Source organism: Solanum lycopersicum, chromosome 7 (assembly GCF_036512215.1).
Source record: "Solanum lycopersicum chromosome 7, SLM_r2.1".
Taxonomy (NCBI): Eukaryota; Viridiplantae; Streptophyta; class Magnoliopsida; order Solanales; family Solanaceae; genus Solanum; species Solanum lycopersicum.
Genome location: NC_090806.1, coordinates 55512626 through 55540395, shown reverse-complemented (window position 1 = coordinate 55540395; position 27770 = coordinate 55512626). Strand labels below are relative to the sequence as shown.

Below are 27770 nucleotides of genomic sequence, written 5' to 3'. Positions count from 1 at the left end.
TTGAAAGGTTCATTAAATGCTCTAAAAGAATGGAAGTACCAGGACCTCCTAAATTAACTAAAGCCAACTACCCTTATGCAAAGGCAGTTAAGGATAGTAAATGGCAATCAGAGACTATAAACGAGGCAGAGATTACGAACAATGCTAGCATTATTGAAGTCCACACACATGCTGAAGACCAATAGAATGGGCTTCTAGAAAAATGCCTAGTAGTTCATCTAGAAGGACAGATGAAGGAAAAGCCAACTTTGCCTGAGATAAGAAGATGGGCATCAACACTCTGGAAAAAGGCATTTGGAATTAACATCTATGAAATGTATGGAGGTATGTTTCTGTTTGAGTTCCCTAACATTAACATGGCAGAACAAACTCTCCAAGGGCAGTGGAACTAGAAGAATCACAGATTCAATCTTGAATGGTGGAATCCGATGGTGGGTTGTCTCCCCAATAATACTCTGAAGAAGGAAACATGGATCAGAATTGTTGGAATCCCCCTTCATCTATGGTCGGAGAGAGTATTTCAAGAAATCGGAAACTTATGTGGAGGTTGGGTGGCCACAGAGGAGGAAACAGAACTAAGAAATCATATGAAGTGGGCAAGAATTCTGGTTGCCAATGATGGAAGAAACATTCCCAAAGAAGTTTTAATCTCCAGAAATGGAGTAATATTCCACTTTCCAATACGGTTTGAGTGCCAAGTAAGAGTAGAATTACAACCGGAATCTTTGCAAACTGAAAATAGAGTCACCGGATAAGATAGAGCACATGGAGAAGATAGAGCACAGAATTACCCGGTACATGCCTTTACACAACAAGCTGAAGGTGGTAAAGGTTGTGGTAAAGTCAGTAGTAAAGCCTGTGGAAAAGTTCAATCCCAGCAGTTGAAGGATTTTGCATCAGAGGAACAAATGGATACAGCTGTAAAAAGAAGAGAGAGGGGGCCACACGTGGGGCACACATCTCATTTAATTGAGGGAGAAACTTTGGGCCATCAACAGCCCAATAGAAAGAGGAAACTTTACAACAATAGTCCTGATTTTTCAAGTCAAGTCATTTTTAATGACACAACTTGTAAAAGCCCAATACCACACAACAGTGGTAATTTCCCAGAACTCCCAGAGTTGCAATACAATCAAGAAACAGAAAGAACAGCCACACAGAACTTGAATCAAATTGCCATGCAGAGGAGGAGATGGCAAACATGATCGGGGAATCAATTATCAAATCTCAACGCCAATTAATAGAGATTGATGATAATGAACTAAGGGGGAAGATTTCAGGAAAGGAGGATAATGGTTCAATCACTCTCATGAAGGACTGGGAGATTGACGAACCACAACCGCAGCAAATTCTACAGAGAGACTTCAAACTGGGTTCAACAAAACTTGATCAAGTTGGGTAAAGGTTTGGGTGTTGACTTCCAGGGCCATGAAGAGGAGGCCTTGGAGCTACTACTTCAAGTAGACAGCTCAAGACAAGCCGGAAGAATGGAAGTAGAGGCTGTATGTAAGAAAACAAGATGCAGAGGTTCCCAAGAGTTAAAAGGTCTAGTAAGCTTTGATGTGAAACTTAAAAATAGTGGAACCAGGGGTATGGGGAGAAACTTGCTCATTAGTGGTAGATGAAGTTTAAATTGGTTACTTGGAATGTAAGGGGACTGAATAATAAGGATAAGATAAGATTAGTCAAAACTGTTATGGGGGGATGGAATGCAAACATCATTTGTTTGCAAGAAACTAAGTTAGAGGGGGATGTGATAGAGGAGATTAGGCAAATTTGGGGAAGGAGATGGGTTAAATATGCATGTCTGGAAGCTAGTGTGACTAGAAGGGGGAATTTTAATGTTTGTGGGACAGTAGAGTGTGGAAGGGGGATATTCTGGAGACTGGAATCTACACTATAGCTTGCAAATTTGAAGCTCAACTTCAAAACTTCAGTTGTCACATTACAGGGGTGTATGCCCCCAACTGTTATGTAGAAAGAAGGCTTGTTTAGGAGGAAATAGGGGCGATAAGGGGTTTAATAGAAGGGCCTTGGTCTGTGTGTGGAGATTTCAATGTGGTGAGGTTCATCTCAGAGAAGAGAAGCTGTTTGAGAAGAACAAAAGACATGAGAGAATTTTCAGATTTCATAGAAGATCTGAAGTTGCTTGACACTCAACTAGAGGATGGCCAGTATACTTGGTTCAACGGAGACAATCAAAACATTGCCTCCAAAATTGATAGGATTCTGATATCAAAAGAATGGGATGAAAGCTTCAACAACATTAAACAAATAGCATTACAAAGGCTCGGATCAGACCACACTCCTATTGCATTGCTTGGGGGAGTGTGGAACCAAAACAAAAATTATTTCAAGTTTGAAAACTGGTGGTTAGAAACAGAAGGGTTCACAAACAGAATCAAAGAATGGTGGGACACTTTCAGCTTCTCTGGGAGACCGGATTCATACTTGCTTCAAAACCTAAGGCATTAAAAGAAAAGCTTAAGGTCTGGAGCAGGAGTGATCAAGCGAACCTGGGAGCTAAAAGGAGGAACTTACTCAAAGAGCTGGCTGTTTTTGACGAAGCTAGTAAGGGTAGAGCACTAACAGAGGAAGAGGATGAGGTAACAAGGAAGAACTCTAGATTACTAGAGTTCGAGGAATTGCTCAAATATGAAGAAATTTCATGGAGACAAAAATCAAGATCACTATGGTTAAAAAATGGGGAACAAGAACACTAAGTTCTACCACAAATTGGCCAATGCACACAAGCGGTACAACAACATTGATGAACTAGTAATAAAAGGAGAACTAACCCAATATCCTGCAAAAATTGAAGGAGAGATAGTAGACTTCTACAAGAAGCTATATACTGAGACTACTAACTGGAGACCTGCCTATACTGTTGCAAATTGCCCCGGGTAAACAAAGGAGGAAAAGGAGAATCTGCAGAGGAACTTTGAGGAGAGTGAAGTCCTAAAATGTCTGAAAATGTGTGCAATTGATAAAGCACCTGGCCTGATGGATTCACCATGGGTTTTTTCTTAAAATGTTGGGAGGTGGTAAAGGAGGACGTCAAGAAAGCTTTCCAAAACTTCTATGAGCAGGAAGTGTTTGAAAGAAGTTTGAATGCAACATTTATTACTCTCATCCCAAAGAAGAAGGGTGCTAAGGAATTGAGAGATTTCAGACCCATCAGCTTAATAGGCAGCATCTATAAGCTTTGTGCTAAAGTTCTTACAGAGAGAATGAAAGGGGTAATGGCTAAACTTGTGGATTCCCGACAAATGGCTTTTATCCAAGGAAGACAAATCATGGATGCAGTGTTGATAGCTAATGAGGCAGTGGATTCCAGACAAAAGCAAAAGAAACCAGGAATACTTTGTAAGCTAGACATGGAGAAAGCCTATGACCATGTAAATTTGGAATATCTTTTGACCACAATGGGGAGATTGGGAGTCGGGAGGAAGTGGATCCAATGGACCAGACATTGTATCTATGCTGTGAGAATCCCAGTACTTATGACTGGATCCCCTGTTGGTTTCTTTAGTGCAGAGAGGGGACTAAGGCAGGGAGACCCTTTGTCTCCTTTTCTTTTCCTACTTGCTATGGAAGGGCTGAACAATATGATCAAATCAGCTAAAGTGAGGAGATGGCTTAGAGGTTTTGAAGTCAGCAGACTTGAAGTTGATAATGTAGAAATTACCCATCTACAATATGTGGATGACACATTGATATTATGTGATGCTGATGAAGGCCAACTAAAGATGTTGAGGGTGATCCTATTGTTGTTTGAAGGGTTCTCTGGTCTACACTCTATCCAATTAATGAAGTACACAACATGGAAGCTTTAAATGCGGTTCTGGGAGGGGAAATTGGAGCATTGCCTACATCATATCTTGGGATGCCTTTGGGGGCCAAATCTCAGTCATACGAAATCTGGAACAATGTGGTTGAGAAATGTGAAATGAAGTTAGCAAGATGGAAATCACAATATCTCTCCAGGGGTGGCAGGTTGACCTTGATTAATTCTGTTCTTGATTCACTACCAACCTATATGATGTCAGTATTCCCAATTCCCAAAAGTGTAATCACTAGGTTGGATAAAATCAGAAGAAAATTTCTTTGGCAAGGAAACAATGAGAGGAAAGGCTACAACTTGGTTAAATAGGATGCTATGATAGTGGGAAAGAAGCATGGAGGTCTCGGAATAAGGAATTTGTTGAATCAAAGCAAAGCCCTTATGATGAAATGGTTATAGAAGTTCAACAATTGAGAGCAGACCTACTGGAAGAAAGTCATTAAAGCAAAATATGAAGAGGAAGATAACTGGATGACCAAAGAAGTGACTACATTATATCGGGTTAGTGTATGGAGGTCCATTAGATCTCTGTGGTCCGAGTTTAAGGCTAACAGAAGATCAAAGTGAGGAATGGAGAAAAAACAGAATTCTGGAAAGATGTTTGGCATGAAGCAGGTAGGCTAGAGGCCTTGTATCCTGATATATACTCTCTAGTATCTCACCAACAGAAGACTATAGTAGATCACTGGACTCTCAAGGGTGGAACTTCATCTTTAGAAGACAATTAAATGATTGCGAGATTCAAAGGGTAGCAGATCTTTTCAACACCATTGGGCAATTTAATGGACTGGAAGGAGGTCAGGACATTTTGTGGTGGAAAGGCAATCGAAAGGGCAGCTTTAAGGTGGGTTGTGCATACAACTGGTTGAACCACACCAATCAGCCTCAAAGTCACTGGCCATGGAGAGGAATCTGGACGTCAAAAATTCCATCAAAGTGGCATGTTTTGTTTGGTTGTTAGCCAAGGAGGCTGTACTGACTCAAGACAACTTAAAGAAAAGGGGGATACCATTATGTTCTAGATGTTTCTTTTGTGGGAAAACTGTTGAGACAGTTAACCATCTCTTTCTACACTGCAAGATCACAAGTCAACTATGGAGGTTATTCCTGAGTCTTAAGAGTATGTCATGGACCATGCCTGCCAAGATCACAGAAGCAATTCAGAGTTGGGAGGAAGCAGGAAAGCAATCCAAGAATAGAGACAGATGGAGAATTGTCCCAGCTTGCATATGGTGGGCAATATGGAAGGAAAGGAACTCTAGAGCTTTCGATAGTGTTGAGAATAGTATGCAAAAAGTCAAACTAAATTGTCTTATGCTACTATGTTTTTGGTGTAATCAATTATACTCAAATGATACTATCTCCTTAATTAATGTACTAGACTCAATTTAGGAAAAGATAGTAGAATTTGAAGTACATGTTGTAAATACTGATCAGTGTACTGACTTTTGAGGAATAGACAAAGTTACCATTTTCAAAAAAAAAAAAAAAACAATACCTTTGTATATAGTTCCTTAGCCTTCTCTAGATGAGTAGCTTCCAGTTTCGGAGCTCTTTTCTCATTCCGAATCGCCGCAAAGTAATTCCAATTTCCCTTTAAAATACAGGAAAATTTAATAATAAGCCGATGTCCAGGATCTACTATAAGGTTAAATAATAAGGATAAAAATTGTAGTGATAAGTCAATTATCTCTAGAAATCAAGGAACAAGCAAAGACAATAGGGTGACAAGAAAAAACGTGTCCTGATGGGTATCATCCAAATCGCAAACTAATAACAAAAATCATGAGATGAGAAATTTAATCAGCTTCAAACAAACATATGCACCAGACAAAGAGTAGCATAAGAATCATTTCCATCAGTTGCATCCTTAGCAGCCCGAAAAGTTTCTTTTGCCTTAACCCAGTCATCATTCTTAAGTTCCAAATCACCAAGCATTAGCAGTGCATCTGGATACTTCTCATTCACCTTTAGCGCATCACTAATCTGTAAACAGACAACAACTACGCCTTAGTCCCAAAAGAGTTGGGGTGGCATCAACATTTCATGGTCAATGAAAATCGTTTGTAGAAGGGGGTTTTCGGATAATTGAGAGTTAACAGAAGACAGTTTGCAAATATCGATACAAGGAGAGAACAACAACCAACTCATTGCTTAGCTGCACATTATTTCGGGCTTTTGCAATGGACGCCAGCCTCAGATAAGCATCTGCATACTCTGGATACTGAAATTTAGGAAAAGAGGTTACATACGGGATTGCCAAAGATAACATAAAGCCAAAGTGCAAAAAGATGCAACAGTTGTATAAAATCTCCATAAGATTCATGTTATTTGCATCTTCAGACTGACTTTCAAACTGTAAACAGAGGAAATCATTTAATTGATTTTCGGGCAGCAGAATCCCCCTTCAGCCTTCAGTGGTGTTATCTACAGTTAATGAGGCACCATCAACAGAGTTATACACTGCACTGGGCATGAATAGAGTCCCGACTCTTTGGTTTAATTAAGTTCTAGAAAGTTAAAAGGCCCTGATTAGCCCACTATGACTCTACTATATTTATCAATAATCTATTACTGAAAGATCTATTGTTTCAGATAATAATATATAGTAAGATAACAAATATATCCATCGCTATAAAGATCAGCATCTCTGTATTATATAACTCATATCCAAATGTGAACTGACGATTAAAGAGTGTAATCAACAGAATGTTTTCACCCCCTCCCTAAAGTTGTTTTCTGATGATGTCTCTGGGAGAAGTAACCACTCTCCTTCTTTCTTCAATCACTCCATTAGGGATTAAGACAAAGAGGGATTATCTTCCTCTTTATACTATTCTCTGCCTTTTTGTTCCTGATTACGTTAGGCAGGTAGTGGCAAAGAAGCAGCTGAGGTAAAGAAACTTACCCCTTCCATTTAGATAGGGAGATTCTCCGGCTTATTACTATTGACGTCATGCAACCACCCTATATCTACCATCTTTAAAGGATTTCAGAAAGAATTAGACAACAATATGACCAGAAGCATGTGACTATCATTCCATTTTTATTTGGAAATAGGTTCTCATTAAGCTTGCAAGATATAAACATCAATTAACTTTCTAAATAAATTAGTAATAGTTTTTATACAAGAATTGTTAAATAATTCACTTTTTTATGACGACGATTATCAATTTTAAAAAGTTAACTTTTTCATTTCCATCAAAATTGAAAGCAATGTTTGAATTTACCTTTTTTGGCTCAGCAAACAAGAATCTATGATATTCATATTCTTAAATTTTGATCTTCCATTTTACATGTCTTTGATAAATAACTCAATAGCCTTTTGTTTAACAATTTTATACAGCAATGATAGATTAGAAGGGGCAGCGCGGAGCACAAAATACCCCACATTAACATAGGGTCCGGGGAAGGGCCCGCACTAAGGGGTGTGATGTAGGTAATCTATATTGATGCAAGCGTCAACTGTTGATTCCACGGCTCAGACTTTTAACCAATAGACCGTACCGAGATAGCTTTACCGTTGCCCCAAGGCTCCCCGCTCCCCCTTCTATACACCATTTGTAATACTAAAATTAATTCACAAAATTTAAGGAATTCAAATTAATGCTTCCTTTGTTCCAAAAGAATCTGGGATTCCATTACAAGCTTCATTGCATCAAATTTTCAATGTGAATCCCAACACTGGTTTCTTTTGATAAATAAGATTAATTGAGAAACTAGGTAAATTTACTATAAATCACATTTTTTTATAGCTTGAAAGAATCTAACAATTGCTGAAAGAAGTGTAATTTGAATTGAGAACTAAATTAATATGTTGCCCTCGACATTTAGGTAACGACTGATCAAAGTATAACGACATTATCATAATTTCACAGCAAAAGAAAAATAAAAATCTTAAAAAACAAAGAGTTCTTGTTGACCCTAAGCAGTTATTAACCTTTATTCTTAAATGGCAAGTGGCAACATATAATTAAGTAAGCATTCAAATCAACATATAATAATACTATCTTAGTCTTACATTATTTTGACCTTGATGTGACAGGTCATAATTTTTTAATACTTAATCTTTAGATTGAGGTTTTCTTTCTGTCTTTTACCTGTGCAGCTCCTAGCCTCATACTGTTACAATTTTTTCCGCATTGGTAAATACCCAGACCTTTCCAATAACAATCTACGAATGCATATGGAAAAAATTGAAGGGCACTACTTCTTAGGAGTCCAACCATCTTAATCATATAACAACCAAGAACAAAAAAAAATCATCAATATTAGATGTCACCAATAAATCAGTTCTAAGCAATCAGATAGTGCCAACTGGACATTTGTTCATACCTTGAATAAGATATGTCGGTAAAAGATGCTGGCAGTTTCTGTGTCATGCAACTGCTCCAGTAATCTTGCCATGTTAAAGAGTGTCGAAACTTTGTTCCAAGGAAGTTCCACAGTAATTCCTTGTTCCTCAAGTCTATCAAATAGCTGGAAGTCCTTGTATTGTCGAACAGATGCACTGGCATCAATTGGATATTGTGCACTTTTTAACAGATCAGATTGTGTTTCACCATTGCCATATAAAAGCCCTCCAGAAGTTGGATCATTAGACCGTGCTTTAGCATCAAGGAACCTAATCCATATGCCATCACCTAAAGCTTCCTTAAAACTTTGTGTAGCAAGCTGGAAATCATTAATCAGTAAAGGTTAGTGATATACATTATAGAATGCAATGATAATCTAAGGGCATCTCCAACCCTACCCTCTATTTTACTCTCCAAATATAGAGTTTTCTATTCTTTCAGAGAACCAACTCCAATCCAATTCTCTATTTTTCAATTTAAAAGAAGAATATTCTTCTCTCTCCTCAATATAATATTATTATTTCTATTTCATTCTTATGCTCTTATTTCATAATATAAATCATTTCTTCTTTTTGCAAATAATCACCCTAAAATCTATACAATCTTCATGTAATATAAATTTTTATTCTTTTCAAATTCTTCAGTTAAGATAAAATTATATTTTATTCTAGATTTCTAAATAATATAAATTGCAACAAATATTATATATAAATGAACAATACAAATAAAAGTAAAATCATTGACGAAATGCAATTACATAATAAATATTGCATCATTTACATAAATACTCAAATTTCAAGACTATTACGTTGCTTTTATAAACGCTCTATTAATGCATTACGAAGTTCAAATGAGCAAATTTTTTGTCCTTATTTTTATACTGTAGCTAAAAATTGTTTAAATTAACAATTTCATCTTGTATCCAATTATTTCATGCATGTAGCATTTACTTCTCCTATTCCATTTTGAACTATTGCATCAAGTAATTTCACGCTCATTAAAAAGTGTAGTTTAATAATTTATCACTATAACATAAAAGTAGATTGTTTGAAATATCATGTAAATTTTGTGCATTATTCCTAGTGAAAAATAATTATTGCTTTAAAATACATATCTAAAGTGACAATTTTTAAAAAGAATTGTTAATTCAGGATGGAAGTAGTATACTTGTCAACAATATGTTTTAGATGATATATAACTTAAAAATAATTACAAATATTAAAGACTTAATTAATAGTATTATATAATATAAATAATTTTAAATTACATATTTAAAGTGACAATTTTTTAAAATAATGAAATAGAAAAATCGTTAATTCGGAATGGGAGCAGTATACTTATCAATAATATGTTTTTAGATGTTATATTACTTAGAAAATAATTACAAATAATAAAGACTTAATTAATGATATAATAGAAATAATATTAAATTAATCAAAAAGTGAAATAGATAGGTAAGTAGTACATCTCTATAAATGGAGGACACAGAGTAATATGGAGGTGGGTTGGAGAGGGCATTCTATATTTTACCCTCCAAGAGGATGGAGGATAAAATAGAGATGGTCTAAACATGCAAGCAACTTGAAGTCACTGACAAAAAGGAACTTTACAAACCTCAAATTCTTCCCTTTCAAAATGGAGGACGCCAATATTGTTAAGCAACTCTATTGGTACTTCTTCATTTGATTTCTTAAGCAAATTACGCGCCTGCAAAATGAGTTACGTTTTACCTTAAGTGTACAAAAATCTTCTTTGAGAGGTAAAAATATGATGAACAAATTCAAATATGATGATTTGTGTTGTGCAAATTTCACATCCACCTCAGAAACTCATGGCCATCAAAAGCAATTTACAACAGTGATGCTAGACAAAGCAGTAACTACAGCAAGAATTCTGGATTCCCAATGTTGCTGCTACTTACATGTAAGCATGCCATATATGCATCTCATCTATGTGAAACTCTAATACCTTGAGTCAGACTAACAAGTACTTTCAACAACCAACTATTTCATAAACAAGTTAACCAACAACTAACTACTACAGGGAAGAGTTAAAACATCTTGAACATGAAAATAAGACTTATTTATTGAACAGATGGAAGTGAATAGTAGACTTGCAATCCATAAAAAGAAAGAAATTTTAAGAAGCAACAGAGAAACAAGAAGGATGAATGAAATTTGAGCAACTTTAAAATTTTGAAAGACGGAAAATTAGGAATCAAATTTCACGATCAAAAAAAAATTAGGGAGAAAATAATTTCTAACTCTTCCTTTCAATTAAAAATAGATTGATATTGAAGTTAAAGCAAAATAAGATGGATCCTCAAAGTATTGAAGATCAGAAAGACTGGCTAATTTGAGAATATTTCCATTGAGAACACTGATTTTCTTTTTTTTTTCATCAGTAGAATAAGAAACCTCTTATGCTCAACTGAGTTCTACATGCCATCCTCATCATTCCTTCAATAATACAGAAGTACATTCTGCTACCAGGAGCATAAGCAAGTGAATTGACCAAATATACAGAGATATATGGAAATATACAAGGCCCTTACTGTTTTAAAGGCCTCTAAAGCAGCAGCAGGATCATTTGAAATTAACAGTTCTCCTATATCCAAAAAGGCCTGCAATGAAGCATGAAAAAATATAATTAAAGCAGCTACTCAGGAAGAGAATAATATCTCACTTAAGATGTCATGCCATCCTTGGTACAAAATCTTTTGGCGAAGAAAATGATTTTATCAATAGTGGAGAAGTCCCCATAATACGAATAGTACACCAAAAAGTAGAGACATCTAGGTCACCATTGTAGTCTAATTTTTAAATGGATGAATTACACCCCCGTGATACAAGATGGAACAATAGAATTTAACCTTTTCTTTTTGCATTGTAAGTGGACTGAGGAGCTATGGAGAATGTTCATTTGCCTGAAAGGAATTAGGTGGGTGAAACAAGGAAGCATCAAGGAGTTCTAAGTAGCTGGAATAGGGATGGCAATGCTTCAAAGGAGACATGGAAGATTGTCCAAGCATGCATTGGTGGACAATTTGGAAAGAGAGGAACAACAAGAGCTTTGAGAAAACAAGATATTTAGCTAGAACAAAAGACATCTTTGATGTACTAGATTGTCTATAGGCATCAGTTTGATAAAGCTCAAACCTTCTGTAAGATGTAATACTTTTTTGAAGGGGGACTACACTTTTGGTTGTAGTATACATGTGGATATTAATAGACCAAAGTTAACAGCCTCAAAAGATGGAAAAAATGATTAACTTTCAGATATAAAGAGATTACACAATCCCGATAACCAAGTCAAAAAGACCCACTAGACTACCTTCTTGAGGCCTTTTGAAAAATATTTTCTTCAACTAGCACCAACAAAATACACAAGTCAAATTAACCTCTTAACTCTACGTCCAATCAAATATTATCATGTAAAACAAAACAGATGGTCAACTTTCATACAAATTGAGATATTAGAGAAAAAGAAAACTTCCTATACATTGGTAAATTGAATCAAACCAACCCAAAATAGAGGATTTACTATATATGAAAAACTTGAACACTATGAACTCCTACATGAATGTATGGAAAAGAGTATTTTTAGTGTTTCAAAGAACAGGGAAGACAATCCAAAAATTCACCTTACTAGCATTTCTTTCGAAAAATATGGCAAAGTAAAAGTTGTCTCAATAATGATGGGGTGAACGTCAAGTCTTTTGAGGCAATTAGGATATATGGAAATTAATATTCACCAAATATGGTACATAAACAGAAAATTAGAATATTATTAAGACGCAAAAGAGAAAATTTTCCAGTTTTTAAGACGGTACATGTACAAAGCCATTAGTCATGGTGTTACTCACACCACCATTGCATAAGGATTATATAGATATTCAGGTGTTGTAAACCAACAATTTCTTTAAAAAAAACAATTGAGTTCATTTTATAAACAATAACAGCAGGACAATGGTATTACACTTTAAATCACATTCTAACAGATTTATAACTCCCACCCTCTATTGCTCAAGAGACTAGGAGAATTGCATCAGCATCATATGCCCTTTTTTCAGAAACTATAGGAGAACTGCATCAGCATCACATGCCCTTCATTCAGAAAGTATCTTTATTTGTTAATTTTTCTTTTTTTCCCCTATTTTCTTTAGTTCTCTGTTCCTACAAAGGGCTTTCAGAAGATATTATATAAAATAACCGAAAAACAAATGAATCTCCTTTCTATAACAACATATATCCTACATACGTAATCAGCATTTGATAGATTATCCAGCACCGAGCAATCTTATTTATTAGTGGAGGTTCGGTTCGTTAGCTTGTACTTGTTTAGTCATTCAGAGAGTGACTGGCATTTTTTTAGATGCATTATACACATAAAAATACCTGGGGATCACGAGGATCAATTTTTGTGGCTTTCTTCAAATATTCCTGAACCTTCTCTGCCTGGCCAAGCTGCACATAAATGTGTGCAAGAGCCTCCAAAAAAAAAAAAGATAAACTATTCAAATAACAAAAGCAAAATGTTGACAATAGTCAGAACATAAAGCAATGACCATAATAGTTGTCAAGTTTCTTAATAGTAATAAAATGTTGACAATAGTCAGTCTCAACAAAGTACACTATCAAGTATCAACTCACTTTCACTGCCTCGCAACTTTCAGGATGAACCTCCAAGACTTTCTCAAAATTCGCCAACGAACTCCGAAGATCTCCCAACTTCAACTGTACTTGTCCCAATCCTAACTTAGACAAGCAAAGAAAATGGTGAAACAGATAAAAAAGAATGATCTAGTTGGCAAGTTTTGTTTCCCAATTGACAGCCTAAACCTTCTGTTGCACGGTGTTTGGCCATGAAAATTGTGAGTATTTGAAAAAAGTAGTTTTTGTTTTCAATATGGAAAAATAATACTTGAAAATAAGTTGTGTTTGGCCATGAAAACAAATTTGAGTTGTTTTTGAATTTTTGTGATTAAGCTGGAATAAAACAGTTCTTTGGTGTTTTTCAAATATTTAGTGACAGACAGCAGGAAAAAGATCACTTACCATAATAGGGTAATACAAAGTCATGTGGCTTACTGCTTTCTTTCACAGATGCCATGTAGTACATTCCAGCTTTCTCATAGTCGCCCTTAAGTCATGGGAAACAAAATAAATATCATCAGAATAGAGCTTCAAGGGGGAATCATAATCAAGAATCATCAATTACTGCTGCGAAAACTATTAAAGAGCCGTGCATCTTCAGACCTTGCTGTGGTAGGAGCGTGCCAAATTGTAGTATGAATGAGACTTAGTTGGCCCATGAGTGGTTACAGCAAGTGCAGTCTCAGTCAATTGCTCCACAAGGAAATGCTGGCCAGTGAAGAAAAAATGATTGGCCAGATAATTTAGAGCCATTGCACAGTAAGGATATATCTCAAAGGCTCTTTGCATCTTTTCCATTCCTCTCCTAATACCAGAAGCTGTACATACAGTGCTGACATTAAGTTAGACAACAGTACTGCAATAAACTCTATTTTTACATAACTAAAATCAGGATACTAGCAAAACTATAATTCCTGAGAAATCTCAAGTAGAGCTTTTTTAACAAGATAAGTAATATCACAATGACACTTTGCAGATACACGAGTCAGAACTATTTTTCGCTGAAGCAAACTAAATCGTATGGGTCATTTTTTTTCTCTAACTACAGCAATCTGGCTTTTAAGTGTATCGCCTGCCTAGAAGGTGCAGAATTAACTTCAATCACATATACAGACTCGACACATCAATCTAAGGGAAAAGCGTACCTTCATTGTTTTGCAGATCCAGAATTGCTAGTGCCACCAGAGCGTCCACATTTTCTGGATCTAACTATACATTTCGAAGTAGTTACAAGAAAGTCACATCAGTTGAAAATAAAAATAAGGGGGGGTCTGGTGACGAAGCGTCCTACGTTCCCTCAAGGAACGGGGAAGGGCCACACCCCAAAGGGTTGTTCTTCAGTTAAGCCTGACAAAAAAGAATCATAATAAACTTATCAATGCAAAATTTTACACTTGCCTGCAAGACACGACAAAATGCCTGTTTTGCCTTGTCAAATTGGCCCAATTTGTATCTACAGAGACCTATTCCAAGCCTTACTGCAGCAGGACAGTCAGGATACACTTGCAAGGCCCTCTTCCAAATACATATGAACCACAAGAAAAGGCAACATAGAGTCAATATCACTTCTTCTAACAATATCTAGAGAGCTATTTAACATACTACATGCTAGATTAGTTATGATGTTTCCCAACTGGATTTTTTTTTCATTTGGCATGAAGAAGGGGAAGCGACGCCCATTCTCCTATCCAAGGCCAACGACTTAGCCTATAAGTAATGGATCGACGATGAACCTTATATAGCTCCAGTGAATCAGAATATCGTCCACGGCTAAACTGAACACAGGCCTGCAAGATTGGGGTTGCTATGAGAGTCGATACAAAATTATGACACTTTGGAATTAGCATATCCTTAGAAGGATCTTGCAGCGGGGCACAAAAAGCAAAAAAAAATCTTCAAACAATTTCCTATATAAGGAAAAATTACATCATACAATACGTGCAATTGTTCAGCTAACTATCTGTAACATGTTACCATAGTCATCCACTTCACTGTTCTTGTGCAGCAGAGCACATGATATCATTCAAAAGCTGTAGTTCAATTATTATCCTTAACATGTCACCATGGTCATCAACATCACAGTTCTTGAGCAGTAGATTAATTTCACTTCCACCCATATTGAAGGGTTTTAGCAGGTTTATGTTATAAGCTAGGTCGTTCTTTAACTTCATAACGAGTAAAAAATTGACATACTTAATGTTTTTGAAACAACAACAAGCATTGAATAGGCTTACCTGACCCAGGAGAGCAGGAACATTATCACGATCTCCATCAAGTACAATCTTGAAAGCAGCAAATGCCTGTTCTATATCGCCCTTGGCAAGTAAAAGCTGACCTGTAAAGCATGTGAATGCACATCCGATTGGTAAATAATTACTATGATACTATTACACTTTTTTTTTCAGCTTATACAACATTATATTCTAAGGAAGTGTTGGAAAAGTAGGGTTTATTACAAATGTGATGAAAAACTCACTCCCTCAAACACAGGTCAGAAACTCAACAACTATGCTTGGCAGAGCGTACAAGCTCCTAAGAAATTCAGGCAACCCTCTTACAAAAGTTAATAGCAAGGGGGGACTCGATGTTTATTTTTTTTCTTCATCAAAAAAGTTAATGAAGCAATTTTACATGATAACCAATACGTTTTTAGTAAATATCAAGCAACCCTCCTTATCAAAAGAAGTAATTTCAGGCAACTCTTTTTCCAATGTGAATAAAGGGGGAAAATCTGAAGTTTGGAAACCCTGGTTAAATAACATAAATTCAGCCCTTGGAACGTCTGTAGACTTAACCAAACAATAACAACAACAGCATACCCAATGTAATCCCACAAGTGGAGTATAGGGAGCTTGGTGTGTATGCAGCCTTACCCCTACCTTGGTAAGGTAGAGAGGCTGTTTACTTTACCAAAACAATTAAGTAGGATAGTCACATATCTGTGAAATCTTCTATATGTTAGAGCCTTATCAAAAGACATGTCTTATCAGTTACAAGTGTCCAATTAAATATAAATTGCTCCACTTCAGAAAAATGATTTTAAATCTCAACTGCAAAAAGGCATTGATTCACTTGTTTCAAGAAGTAATATCCACAATAGAGAAATGAAATTCTTGTCACCTTTCCCAACCCACGTGGAGGGCTCGTGCATGTCAATTCTGGATGCTTTATTATAATATTGAGTTGCCATTATAAAGTGCTCTTCCTTTTCTCTTTGTTTTGTCTCAATCTTCCCAAGATAACTGTAATATGCACCTAATGCATTTAGAATGGCAATCCTCTCATACCTCACATCTGCATAATATTCATCAATCTCTGCACCATAACAATGTGCAATAGGAATTAGTCTTTTTCAAGAACGAAAGACAGTACATGTTCTCCAACTTTTCAGTGAGAATTGATAAATACCCATTCAATGCACTTAAATGTATCAGAGTCAATCAACTAGTATAAACACAAATAAGTACCTGGGCTAGACCCTTCTTCCAAGATTTGCCGAAACTGATCGACTTTGCCTTGTTTGAAATATTCCCTCTGAGAAAAAACCAGTATATATTTGTAAGGGGAGGAATAGAGAACTTTTACAACAACAACAACATACCCAGTGAAATCCCACAAAGTGGGTTCTAGGGAAGGCCTTACCTCTAGTTCTTGAAGGTAGAGAGGTTGTTTCTAAAAGAAACTCGGCTCAGATGGAAAGGGAAAATAGGAGTGAAGATAAACATAATAACAAATAGAAAAGCAACAAGGTGCGATTACTTAAACATAATAAACATTATATGAGAATATCAAAAAGAGAACTTTTAGAAAAACAACAACCAAATGTTGTAAAACATGAGATTATCATGCATGTTATCATTATAAAATTTGTAAAAAGTACTCTTATATCATCAACCAACACTAAATCATGGGCTCAATAGTTAACCAAACACAAAAACCCGGCTCCTTTATGTATAACCAAACAAAAAACCCTGTCAATGCCCATACATTCGCATTTAAACAGATGTAAAGACATATATCAATAGCAAAATTCAACAACACAAAAAGTTCAAATGAAACTCCAGTAACAAACTAAACAACATAAATCTCATCTGTATATATGAAGTGAAACTTACAGCAATTATAAGCCAGAGATCAAGAGGAGCTTGTTCTGCCTTAAGAATGTCGAGAATGTCAGAAGCATCCCTAGGGAGTTGGTCCAATGCTACCCTAACTTCCTCTTCCGAGTTCTGCACTGGAATGTACACAGACGCCATTGGATTCAAAATTCAACCGGTAACAACACAAAACCCTAGTTTTCTTTGAGAAGAAGAAGGAAAAGAGCTTTCAATTTGGACAAGTTCAAAACTTCAATTTCTGTAAAGAACTGAGCAAAAATGTGTGTGTTCTATTTTATTAACATTAATAATAAGAGGAGCTCTCTAATTAATCAGTATCTGTTTGTAATTAATGATACACAAGACCTGGTTTTGTGTTTTTCTTTTCTGTTTCTCCAGGGCCCGTTTGGACGGATTTAATAAAAGTAGCTTTAAAAAAATAATATTGAAAGTGTTAAAATTTATTTTCAAAATAAGCAGTTATGTGTTTGGATAAAAGTGTTGAAGTTAAAAAAAAAATTTATTGATGTGTTTGACAAAGAAATGCTGAAATACCCTTAAAAATTGTTAACATAATAAAAGTTAATTAATATATATTTTATAGCCATAAATAATTATTTTTTACTATCATTCACATATTTCTTTCTTATCACAAATTATTTATAAGTGGAATATGAACTTATTATAGATTTTAAAGATATATAGTTTGAATAGATCAAAGAATGATTTAAATCTAATTTTATTAGATAAATTTACTGTACAATTTTTCTCTTTTGGTAAAATCTAATTTTATTAGATAAATTTACTATATATTATAAATTATAAATATATTAAAATAGAAATAATTTTCGCTAAATGTTCATAAATTAAAAATAATTTTCAAATTGATAGTCTTTTATGCTTTTAAAAATTAAAGTCAAATCAGAACAAAATTATATTTTAAAAAAAGAGTAAAGAAATGTCTTAATTTATTTTAAAACAATAATGTATTCATTTAATGTATCTATCTCTCTATATATTAGAAATAATTTTCCTTAAATGTTGATGTACCAAAATAATATTCATTTCAATTGATAGACTTTTAAGCTTTTAAAAGAGTAAATTAAATCAGATTAAAGTTATTTATTAAAAAAAAAAAAGGATTAAAAGACATGTCTTTTGATTTATTTTGAACAAAATAATATATTCATCTATTTATTTTTTTGCTAAATATTAATCAAACAAAATATTATTAAAATATTTTTCAACTTTTATGTCTTTAAAAATTTAATTAAGGATGAAATTGTAAAAGAAGGTATATATATATATATATATATATATATATATATATATATATATATATTTAAAATATCCTAATTTACTTTGGATAATAATTTATTGTTAAAGAATGACAAAAGTTCCACATCGGTGGTTAATGAGATGGGTGGACTCGTTATAGGCTTAGGCAATCGTCCTCCCTTTGAGCTAGCAGGGCCCGTCTCCCCCGATGTTGGGACTCCCGAAATCAAAATTGCCTACGCACCAGATGCTAAGCATTGAGCGTGAGGTGGGTGTTAAAGAATAATAAAAGTCTTACATCGATGATCAATGAGATGGGTGAACTCGTTATAAGGTTTGGGCAATCTTCCTTCCTTTGAGCTAGCATTTGGAGTGTGAGTTAGGCCTAAAACCTAATTTCACATTTATTTAATTTGTATAATAAATAAATAATACCAAAGAAATTTCATGAGGTAAAGAAGTATGCTAAAGCGCATTTGTACCCTAATCCAAATTCATAAGAATGAAAAGAAAAGTCTAAGTAGTATTTTGGAGTGTGGCTCTTTAATTTGTAGTTAATAAAATAAAAAATAAGTATCTTTACAAAATAATTCATTTGCTCTATATTATATTTCTATTGTAGAAAGAAGATAATAAAAGTTGATCAAACAAGATAAAGTTCTTGACAAGTATTTTTTATTTTTTTGTTCTTTGCAAATTACAAAAGAGTAAAAAAGGATTAAGGAGATTCTTCCTACTCAGGCTTTTATCCTAAATATTTTATTATGTTGTAGTGTTTAAATTCTTACCTTTTAAGGTGTTGTATCTTTATTTCAAGAGAACGGAAATGAGTTTAAAATATTTTTAAACTATTAGAAACAGCTCAAATTTATCCTTAAACTATATTTCTGCTCAAAATTATCCTTTCCGTCAAAAATTGGGTCAAAAGTACCTTTCTTTTTAACGAAAGTTATGCATGTCAATAGGGTTCCACTGCCACATAGATTAAATCCCTAAATCCAAATTACGCTTTTTCTCCCCCTTATTTTATTATTTTCCCGAAAACGATTTCACCCCTTCTCATTCATTTCGCGACTAGGGTTTTATGATTTTCTTCGTGGCTGAGTTTCAAAGTGGATATTCGTGGTTGTAGATTAGTAAAAAAATATCTTATTTTATGTATGTTATATTGAAATTTGGCATAAGAATAATTTGTTTTGAATTCAGAACTTATGTTATATTTTTACTTTGGAGAAATAATATGATACACCCTTATACTTGTACAAGTTTGTATTGTGGACGCTTCTATTTAATTTTTTTACCGATTGAACTCTTAAACTCAATCAAAAGAAGATTTTTGCACTCCTCCAACCATGTGAGTAGTGCACTCTCTTAAATAGATGACATGTTAAATTCATGTCATTTAAATAATTGACATGTCATAATTATATTCATTAACTATTTTTAAAAACTTATAAATTAAAAACAATAGTTTCAGCAATCTTTTAACGTAGCATTTTAATTAATAATTTAAAAATATATATATATTAATTAAATAATCTTCTTCATTGTTGATAACCTAAGCGTCGTCATCTTCCTCACCATCTACCTCTCCCCATTTCCATAGTGAAACAAAGGACGCCACCATCAAAGGAAGTCGCCCCCCCCCCCCCTCTATACTATCTTCTCACCATCTGCATCTTTGTCGCACACCCTTGTCATTTTCCTTTCCTCATTCTCTCTCACCCTCTACTATCGACGAGCGCACTCATGAAAAAAAAATATGATTTCTTAATTTATTTATTTTTTTCAATTTATTATTTTATTATTTTAATTTCTTAAATTTAAATATTGTATCACTCGCTTGTTGAGGCGTGTGGTCACACACTCTTGCAATTTCAGATATTTTAATACCACGTAAGCTTAGTCAACGGTCATAGGAGTTCAATATATGGTGTTCTACTGAATTTTAAGGGTCCAATTGATAAATGTTTAAGTCGAAGGGTCCATAATACAAACTTGTATGAGTACAAGGGTTCATCAGACCATTTCGTCTTTTACTTTTATTTGTTTTAGTAGTATTGACTTGACACTTCACATTGCAAGTCATTTATTTGTAGTTGGATTTGATATATTATCTTTTTGTCAAATATTTTAATATTTTATGGCATTTTATTTATAATATTAATATTTCTGTCAAAGTATGTATTTCATGATATTCATAGAAATCTTGTACTTTTAGTTTTTATGATTATTTCAATTGAAATATATTATTTTGAAAACTATAAGTCATTTTTTTTCTTCATATATTAGTTAAGAACATGTGTGTATTAGTAATATATTTTCAAAAGACAATATGTATCTTAAATATTTAATTTAATATAATTTATAAAGTTGCTTCTTTTTCTAATATAAAATTTAAAGAATTAACTTTTATTTTTCAAATTAATATAACCTTATGAATTATGATTGCAATCGTGCATGTAGTTACACTATATCAAGCAAACATATCAGTGCAATTACTAGGTTAGTAATTACTATCCTAATAATTAGAGCAGTTCCAATTACCAAATGACTTTTCAAATATACCCTTAATATCCTACTTGACTTGGCTTATATGTTGAAATAATTTAGCAAGTTTAATATTTTTGGACATAACTTATCTTTCAAAAAAAGAAAAGGGGGGGGGGGGGGAGGGAGCGGATAAACTCTTAACAAGAGGGCATAATTGTGACGCTACTGTAGAACATTCACTACTTGAGGTAAAAACTAAGGCTCTATTAATTTCTAAATAAACAATAAATATTTGTATATTATTTGATAATAAAAGAATATTGAAAGAGTAGTTCTGAAAGACTTGGGATGAACAAGTATTAGTGGATAAGTTTGGCATGATGATGACCAAATAATTGAGGATTAACAACAGTTAATGATAAACTAATCATTGAAGGGGGTATAGAATGTAGATAATTGACAGAAGGTTTAATGTTCTGTGTTTTGGTTTTTTCCCCTCTTTTTGGTGGATTGATAGTACTGGTTTGCGTAAGAAACTTGACTTTGAGTTTGCAAATTTTTGTCGAGTTAGCATGTTTGATTCCAATTTTGACATATTGATACGTGTAATTGAATATTAGATACTTTAACGACCCTCCGTGTAATTTTCTTCATTTTTCAATATTTTCTGTATTTTAAGCTTTCTTGTAGTGACGACAAGTCATTTATTAAATGTTAGGACAGATAGTTCGATAGTTAGGTCATTTATTTTTATTTTGTGCAAACTTTCGTATTTTGGAGCCTTTAAAACTAGTCAAAAGTCCAAGAAGATGACCTCAGAAATGCAATTCTAACGATTTTATCGGTTTCGAAAAGAGCTATTTTAGGCTACGGCATGGTTGGTTCATGGCCCCAGACTTCTTGCATGAGTTTTTGTCATTAGATGTTTTAACTTTGAAGCTTAAGTCAAGGATTGACTTTGGTCAACATTCTTGGTGAACGTGCTTGGATGAGATTTTGGTCAGCGTAGTTAGCTCCAGGATGTCTACTTTGATCTAGAATGACTTTTATTACGGTTTCTTAGGCTACCCGTCTCATTATGATCCTTCATATGGTTTTTAGCTTAAAACAAATTTTGGGTGGGGGACCTGCTTTTCATTGAAATGGCCTCGCATGGAAGTTTCGATAGTTCCTATGACACCTCAATAACTAGTATGCTAAACTAGATATTGACGTGAGTATTAGATTCGTAGATATATATTCCCATACTTAAAATGAAGGGTTTAGGGTTAGAACATCAAGGTACTATCCCCTGAGGACCAACCAAGGGTCCTTTGAAAAGTTGCCAAAAATAATACCTACGAAGGGACCCACACCCCATAAGGTGGTCCATGCTCCGTGGGTAAGGGGCTTGTGGATGCCCTATAAGTCTCTGACCACAAACCACGCCCCACCAGGACGGGTCGTGGTCCCACCCATGGTCCATGGGTCGGGAAGTCACGGGTCAGGTCAGGATAAACAATTTTGTTGTTTACTCCTAGGTTAAAAGTACTTGAGAGTTGGTCTTCCCAAAGCCCTCCTTCCGATTTAGTTAGAAATACCAACTCTAAATAGCTTTAGCATTTCATGGACCAAGATCTGCTTTTATTATATGGTCGATACCGATCTACTTTAGTAGATCATATGGATGTAGAAAAAGCAACTAATTTAGGGTGTTTTGGAGTATTAATTAAACATTAAGTGGTATTGTTTTAAACTTATTAGACCATATATAAAAGGTTTTAGACCCCTAAACTAATTCATCCCGCTCATTATTTCCAAAATCAATTCACAAACTCAACTTCCCTAAATATTACTCTTTTTATAACTTCAAGTAAGAAGAAGGAAGTAGGAGGTAGGGTTCAAGGAACAAGGTTTTCTACTCAAATTCATAGGGGATTTGTCATCAAGGTATGATAGCTCTTAATCCATGGATAACCTTCATGCATGGAGCCCCTTCAAAACCCCAAATTCAAAGATAGAAAATCTTCAAAGTTAGGTTTGATTCCGAAGCCATGGGTTCCTTTAAAAACATTTCTAATATTTGAATTATGATATATTAAGTATTGATTGATGATTTCCCTATGTTTTAATGATAAATTCCCCAAGAACTCATAAAATCCCAATACTTTTCAAAGTTGATGATATGATGTGGGTCTTTAATGGTGAAAGGTAAATGTATGAGTTGATGTATGTGGTGATAGATTCACATGAAATTATGATTGAATCCATGTCTAATATAGTTATTCTATATGTGTTGATTGAATATGATCTTTGATCCTTAAATTGTGAAGTATAGATTGTGCTTGTTTATGAGAATTATGTAGATGCTTTAATGATGCTTTGAGCGTAAAGTGTTGCTCATTATGATTACATTGTTGTTGTCGGCTGATTTAAATGTTGTTCTCACATAGTTATGGTTCTAGGGTTGGAAGAGTTTCTCTCACCTAATTAAATCAAAGGCTAAAAATTGTTCATAATTAGAACATGGATGGTGATAGTTGCTCACACATAGTCTATAGAGTTAGTACAATGAATTAACTTTGATTGAATGTCAAGGACATCTTCTATGAAACTTAAGTCGCAGTAGGGACTTAATAACTATTAAGTGGATATTGAAATGAGATCGAGGTTCCCATATAGTTGAGGACGGATTTCCAAAATGGGAACTCTCACCTAGTAGAATTCGATTTTCCCAAATTATGTCTCATGAGATGACCTAGTTTAGTTGGGTGTCTTGTAGCAATCTATATATCCCATAAGTACATGCCCTGTAGGAAAGTTAGCTAGCGAATCCAACTATGCTAACTAACCGGTTCTACCTTAGGCAAGTAAACCAACCGTTAACGATGTGGGTAGCTTCGGGAGGAATCATGTGATAGCTCATATGTTCTCATGTCGGTTAAGGCTATATACCAATTAGAACTAGGTTTATAGTGAACTGAGATGTGCTTGAGAAAGCATCTCCTAGACTTCAAGCCTAATGAACTAAGATATGCTTGAGAAAGCATCTCCTAAAGCTTAAACCTAATGAACTAAGAAAATATCTCTTAGAGTTCAAACATGATGAACTAAGATGTGCTTGGAGAAAATCTCCAAGAGTTCAAATATAACAATGAACTAAAATATACTTTATAAGTATTTCGAAGTGTTCATCATAGTGAGGAACTAATATGTGCTTAAAGGAGTACTTCATAGTGTTCAAGAGTTTTAAGAGAAGATGAAAACGAGTGATGGCCTAGAGTGGTACTTAGAATGGGCGAGATTATGAGGTCTCATTCATTCCATGCACAAGTATGTTTGAGGTCATTCATGAAGTGTTCCGCCTGTGTTGTGATGAGCTTTGTTGTAGCTTAGTGTGAGTTTAAAGGCGTAGTTGATTATGATGACCTAAAAAGGTTTACTTAGCATGGGTGGAATTATAGGATCTTAATCATGCATTGCACAAGTAGACTTTGAGGGTATATGTGAAGTGTTTCCTTTATGTTATGATGATTTATATATGGGCTATGTGTATGAGCATGCTTTCAAATAAATTGTCCCTTTTAGCATGATTTAAAAGTTGTTATGTATGGCTATCATACTTAGTGCATTTTTGTACTAATCCATATTTTTCTACCTTTCCTCTAAGTGTAGTGTTTGGTTCTCAATGAGGTCCTCATTGTGGCTAGAATCTTGGATTCGACTATTCTCCAAGTTTGTTGGTGAGTCATCATGATTCGAGGACAATTGTTATCATTGTAGTTTGTTCTCTTGTATATTCATTTTGCATTATGTTGTAAGTTGTGACCCTCTTTTATTCAAGTATTGTAATATATGTCTATATTGAGACAAGTCTAGACTTTCGCTTGATTTTATAAAGACTTAAATTACATGGAAAAAGTTTCTGCATCAATTCTATCTACTTTATGTTATGATATGCTAAGTGGCTTATGTTAGACTTTTCGGGGTCTAGTACGCCATGTTACATCTAGGGTATACCCCTAGGTCATGACAAACTTGGTAATAAGAGCATAAGGTTCAGAATGATTCTATGATGATGTCTCATAAGCCACGTCTAGTAGAGTCTTGTTTATGATGTGAAGTGTGCCACATTCACGAATAAGAGGCTACAAGATGATTAGGAAACTACACTTCTTTCATTAGTATAAGTCGTGCTACAGTGTTTAAATCTATAATGTCCTTCTTTTAATCCTTTCCCGGTAGTCTACATACTCAAGAAGTTTTCACCGCTGGATTTGAAGGAGACAAGGTTGATCAAGGAGCTTCTCTACAAGCTCCTCAAAATCTGATTGATGAAAAGACTAATGAGAATTTTAGGTTTGGTTTCCAATTATTGCCTCAAGAAGAGATAGAAACTCTGGAATTTTATGGTCGAAGATGGAGGAAAATCCTCAAGAGTTTTGTAGATGAGGTCTCTAAAATGTTGGACTTTGTGGGAGTGACTCCGGTTTAAAAGGAGGAATTGGTAGCCTACTGAGTGAAAGATGTTTCTCAACTTTGGTTTAACCAATGGAATGAAGCAAGGCTACTAGAAGCAGGACTCATAGAGTAGGAAAGTTTTTAAATTGGGTTTCTTGACAGGTTTTGCCCTTTGGAGATGAGGGAGGCTAGGCTACTTGCATCTATTAACCTCTGGCATGGTGGGATGGGTGTTGAGGAATATTCTTGAATGTTCACTAGGTTGTAAAGATATTCTCCACATATATTAGCCGACCCTAGGTGGATAATGAGTAAGTTTGTGTCGGGTGTGTCGACTTGGTGGTGGAAAAATGTCGTAGGGCTATGCTTGATCATGATATGGATATTTCTCGTCTTATGATTTATGCCCAAGGGGTTGATGAAGAGAAACTCAAGGAGAGGTTTTTGGAGAAAAATAGGTTTAGAACAGATGATCTTAATTCCCCTCAAGGAAGGTTTTCTAAATAGTGTCCTTCTAGGATTTCCCCTACGATTAACAAAAAAAGGCTATCCAACCCTAAGTTTCAAGAAAAGTGTAGTAGACCCCTGGTTCTTACTTGTCTTAGGTGTGGAAAGAGGCACAAGAGTGAGTGTCTAACAGGCACAAATGTTTGTTTTGATTGTGGTTAGAGTGGTCACAAAATAAGGGATTGCCTACCGAAGGCAAAAGGAGAGAGGCCACTTCTCTTAGTGGTTCAGATACTAATGCTCCAAAGCAAAGTATATTCTACATTCCTTAGGATAGTGGTGTACAAGAGTATCCTCCTAATATTTCTTACCAGTATGTTGAAAGTTTTTCAATAGATGTAAATGTTTTATTAGATCTCAATGCTATTTGTTAGACTTTGTTTTTATCCTTTGTAGGGTTCAGACGCATTGTTGTTAGACCTCTATTGATTTTAGAACCCAAAATGGCTATTATGAGTTCTTTGTTATGTCGTTGGGATTTCTTGAAAGAAGTGGTACACTTGAGGAATTAGTAGGGGCTTACTCCCGTGGGAGATAGTGTGCTTAGATAGAAAGATAGTTGAGTGTCCCAATATCCTTATCGTTCCTTCTATTCTTATTCTAACTTGAGATTAAAAAGTTCCTCTTGAATGCTTTATGTTTTGGAGTCGTGTGTATTTTAGATACTTTCATGATGTCCTTATGTTATGCAATGTTCTTGAGAAATTCATGTTTAGTAAGAAAATGAGTCTCATGATTTATGTGTTCCTCATGTTGTTGTGCATTTAGCATGAGTTCCATAATTGACTTCATGAGATGAGTTGATGAACATGTTTTAGTATGCTTTTGAGAGTAATTACATATTAGCTTTATAATATTATGTTGAGCATACTTTTAGATGGAGAAGGTAGTTCCTCCTATGAATATGTGAAATGTTGAGATTTCATGATAATGGGTTGTTAGATATAGTTCCTACTTCCTTGTGTTGCAGCGATCATGTTTGATATGCAGTTGAAGTTTCCTCCTTTGAATTTTTCAATATTTTGATATTGCATGCATGATGGGCTGCTAGTCTTCAATTTGAAATTATGTAAGCTGTCTAGATCGTTATTCTAGGACGGATGTTCCCAAGGGGGAGATAATGTAATACTCGAAAATGAGTATGCTAAACTAATGCTTGACGTGATTATTAGAGTCATAGTTATAGATCCCCGTACTTCAAATGATGAATTTAGGGTTTGAACATCAAGGTACGACCCTCGAAGGACCAACCAAGGGCCCTTGAGGAGGACCCTAGGAAAGTTGCCAAAAATAATACCTACGGAGGGACCCACACCCCGTAGAGTGGTCCACGCTCTGTGGGTGAGGGACTCGTGGATGCCCCATAAGTCTCTTACCATGAACTACGCCCCACTAGGACGAGTCATGGTCCCACCCAAGGTCCATAGGTCGGGGAGTCGTGGGTCAGGAATTTTTTTTTTGTTTTTAAGTCTTGAGAATTAAGTCTAGGGGTGTTTTGGGGTTTTAATTAACATTAAGTGGTATCATTTTACACTATATTATACCAACTATAAAAGGTTTTATACCCCTAAACTAATTCATCCCTCTCATAATTTCCAAAATCATTTCATAAACTCAACTTCTCCAAATATTTCTCTCTTTAGAACTTCAAGGAAGAAGAAGGACGAAGTTAGAGCTAGGGGTCAAGGAACAACGTTTCCTACTCAAATTCACATGGGCTTTATGATTAAGGTATGACAGCTCTTCATCCATGGATAACCTTTATCCATGGAGCCCCTTCAAAATCCAATTTTAAAGATAGAAAATCCCCAAAGTTAAGGTTTAACTCCAAAGTCATGGGTTACTTTCGAAAACGTTTCTAATATTTGAGATATATTAAGTATTAATTGATGGGTTTTACTATGTTTGTATGATGAATTTCCCGAGAACCCGTGAAATCCCAATATTTCTCAAAGTTGATATGTTTTGGGTCTTTAATGGTGAAAATTGAATTGTATGAATTGATGTATGTGGTGATAGATTCACATGAACTTATGATTGAATCCATATCTAAAGTAGTAATTCTAGATGTGTTGATTGAATATGATCTTTGATCCTTGAA

General features: G+C 34.8%; 1 protein-coding gene across 2 annotated transcripts in view; it reads right to left on the bottom strand.

Annotated features, from left to right (window-relative positions):
• The window catches only part of LOC101255810 (protein CTR9 homolog), a 30971-nt gene extending 13669 nt beyond the window's left edge, over positions 1–17302 (bottom strand). Inside the window, exons 1-17 of one of the 2 annotated variants that reach the window (XM_069286950.1) lie at positions 16970–17302; positions 16322–16388; positions 15975–16169; positions 15089–15189; positions 14588–14641; positions 14249–14369; positions 14000–14059; positions 13458–13672; positions 13257–13341; positions 12852–12952; positions 12597–12689; positions 10754–10822; positions 9814–9906; positions 8180–8518; positions 5988–6068; positions 5672–5830; positions 5343–5438 (exon numbers count right to left, since the gene is read on the bottom strand). In XM_069286950.1, coding sequence (XP_069143051.1) covers positions 5343–5438; positions 5672–5830; positions 5988–6068; positions 8180–8518; positions 9814–9906; positions 10754–10822; positions 12597–12689; positions 12852–12952; positions 13257–13341; positions 13458–13672; positions 14000–14059; positions 14249–14369; positions 14588–14641; positions 15089–15189; positions 15975–16169; positions 16322–16388; positions 16970–17110 — 2070 coding nt within the window. In that variant the 5' untranslated portion in view covers positions 17111–17302. Of the gene's footprint in view, positions 1–5342; positions 5439–5671; positions 5831–5987; positions 6069–8179; positions 8519–9813; positions 9907–10753; positions 10823–12596; positions 12690–12851; positions 12953–13256; positions 13342–13457; positions 13673–13999; positions 14064–14248; positions 14370–14587; positions 14642–15088; positions 15190–15974; positions 16170–16321; positions 16389–16969 lie in introns of both variants that reach the window. The other variant, XM_004243670.5, reaches the window with a different exon arrangement.
• Between the last annotated feature and the right edge of the window lie 10468 nt (positions 17303–27770).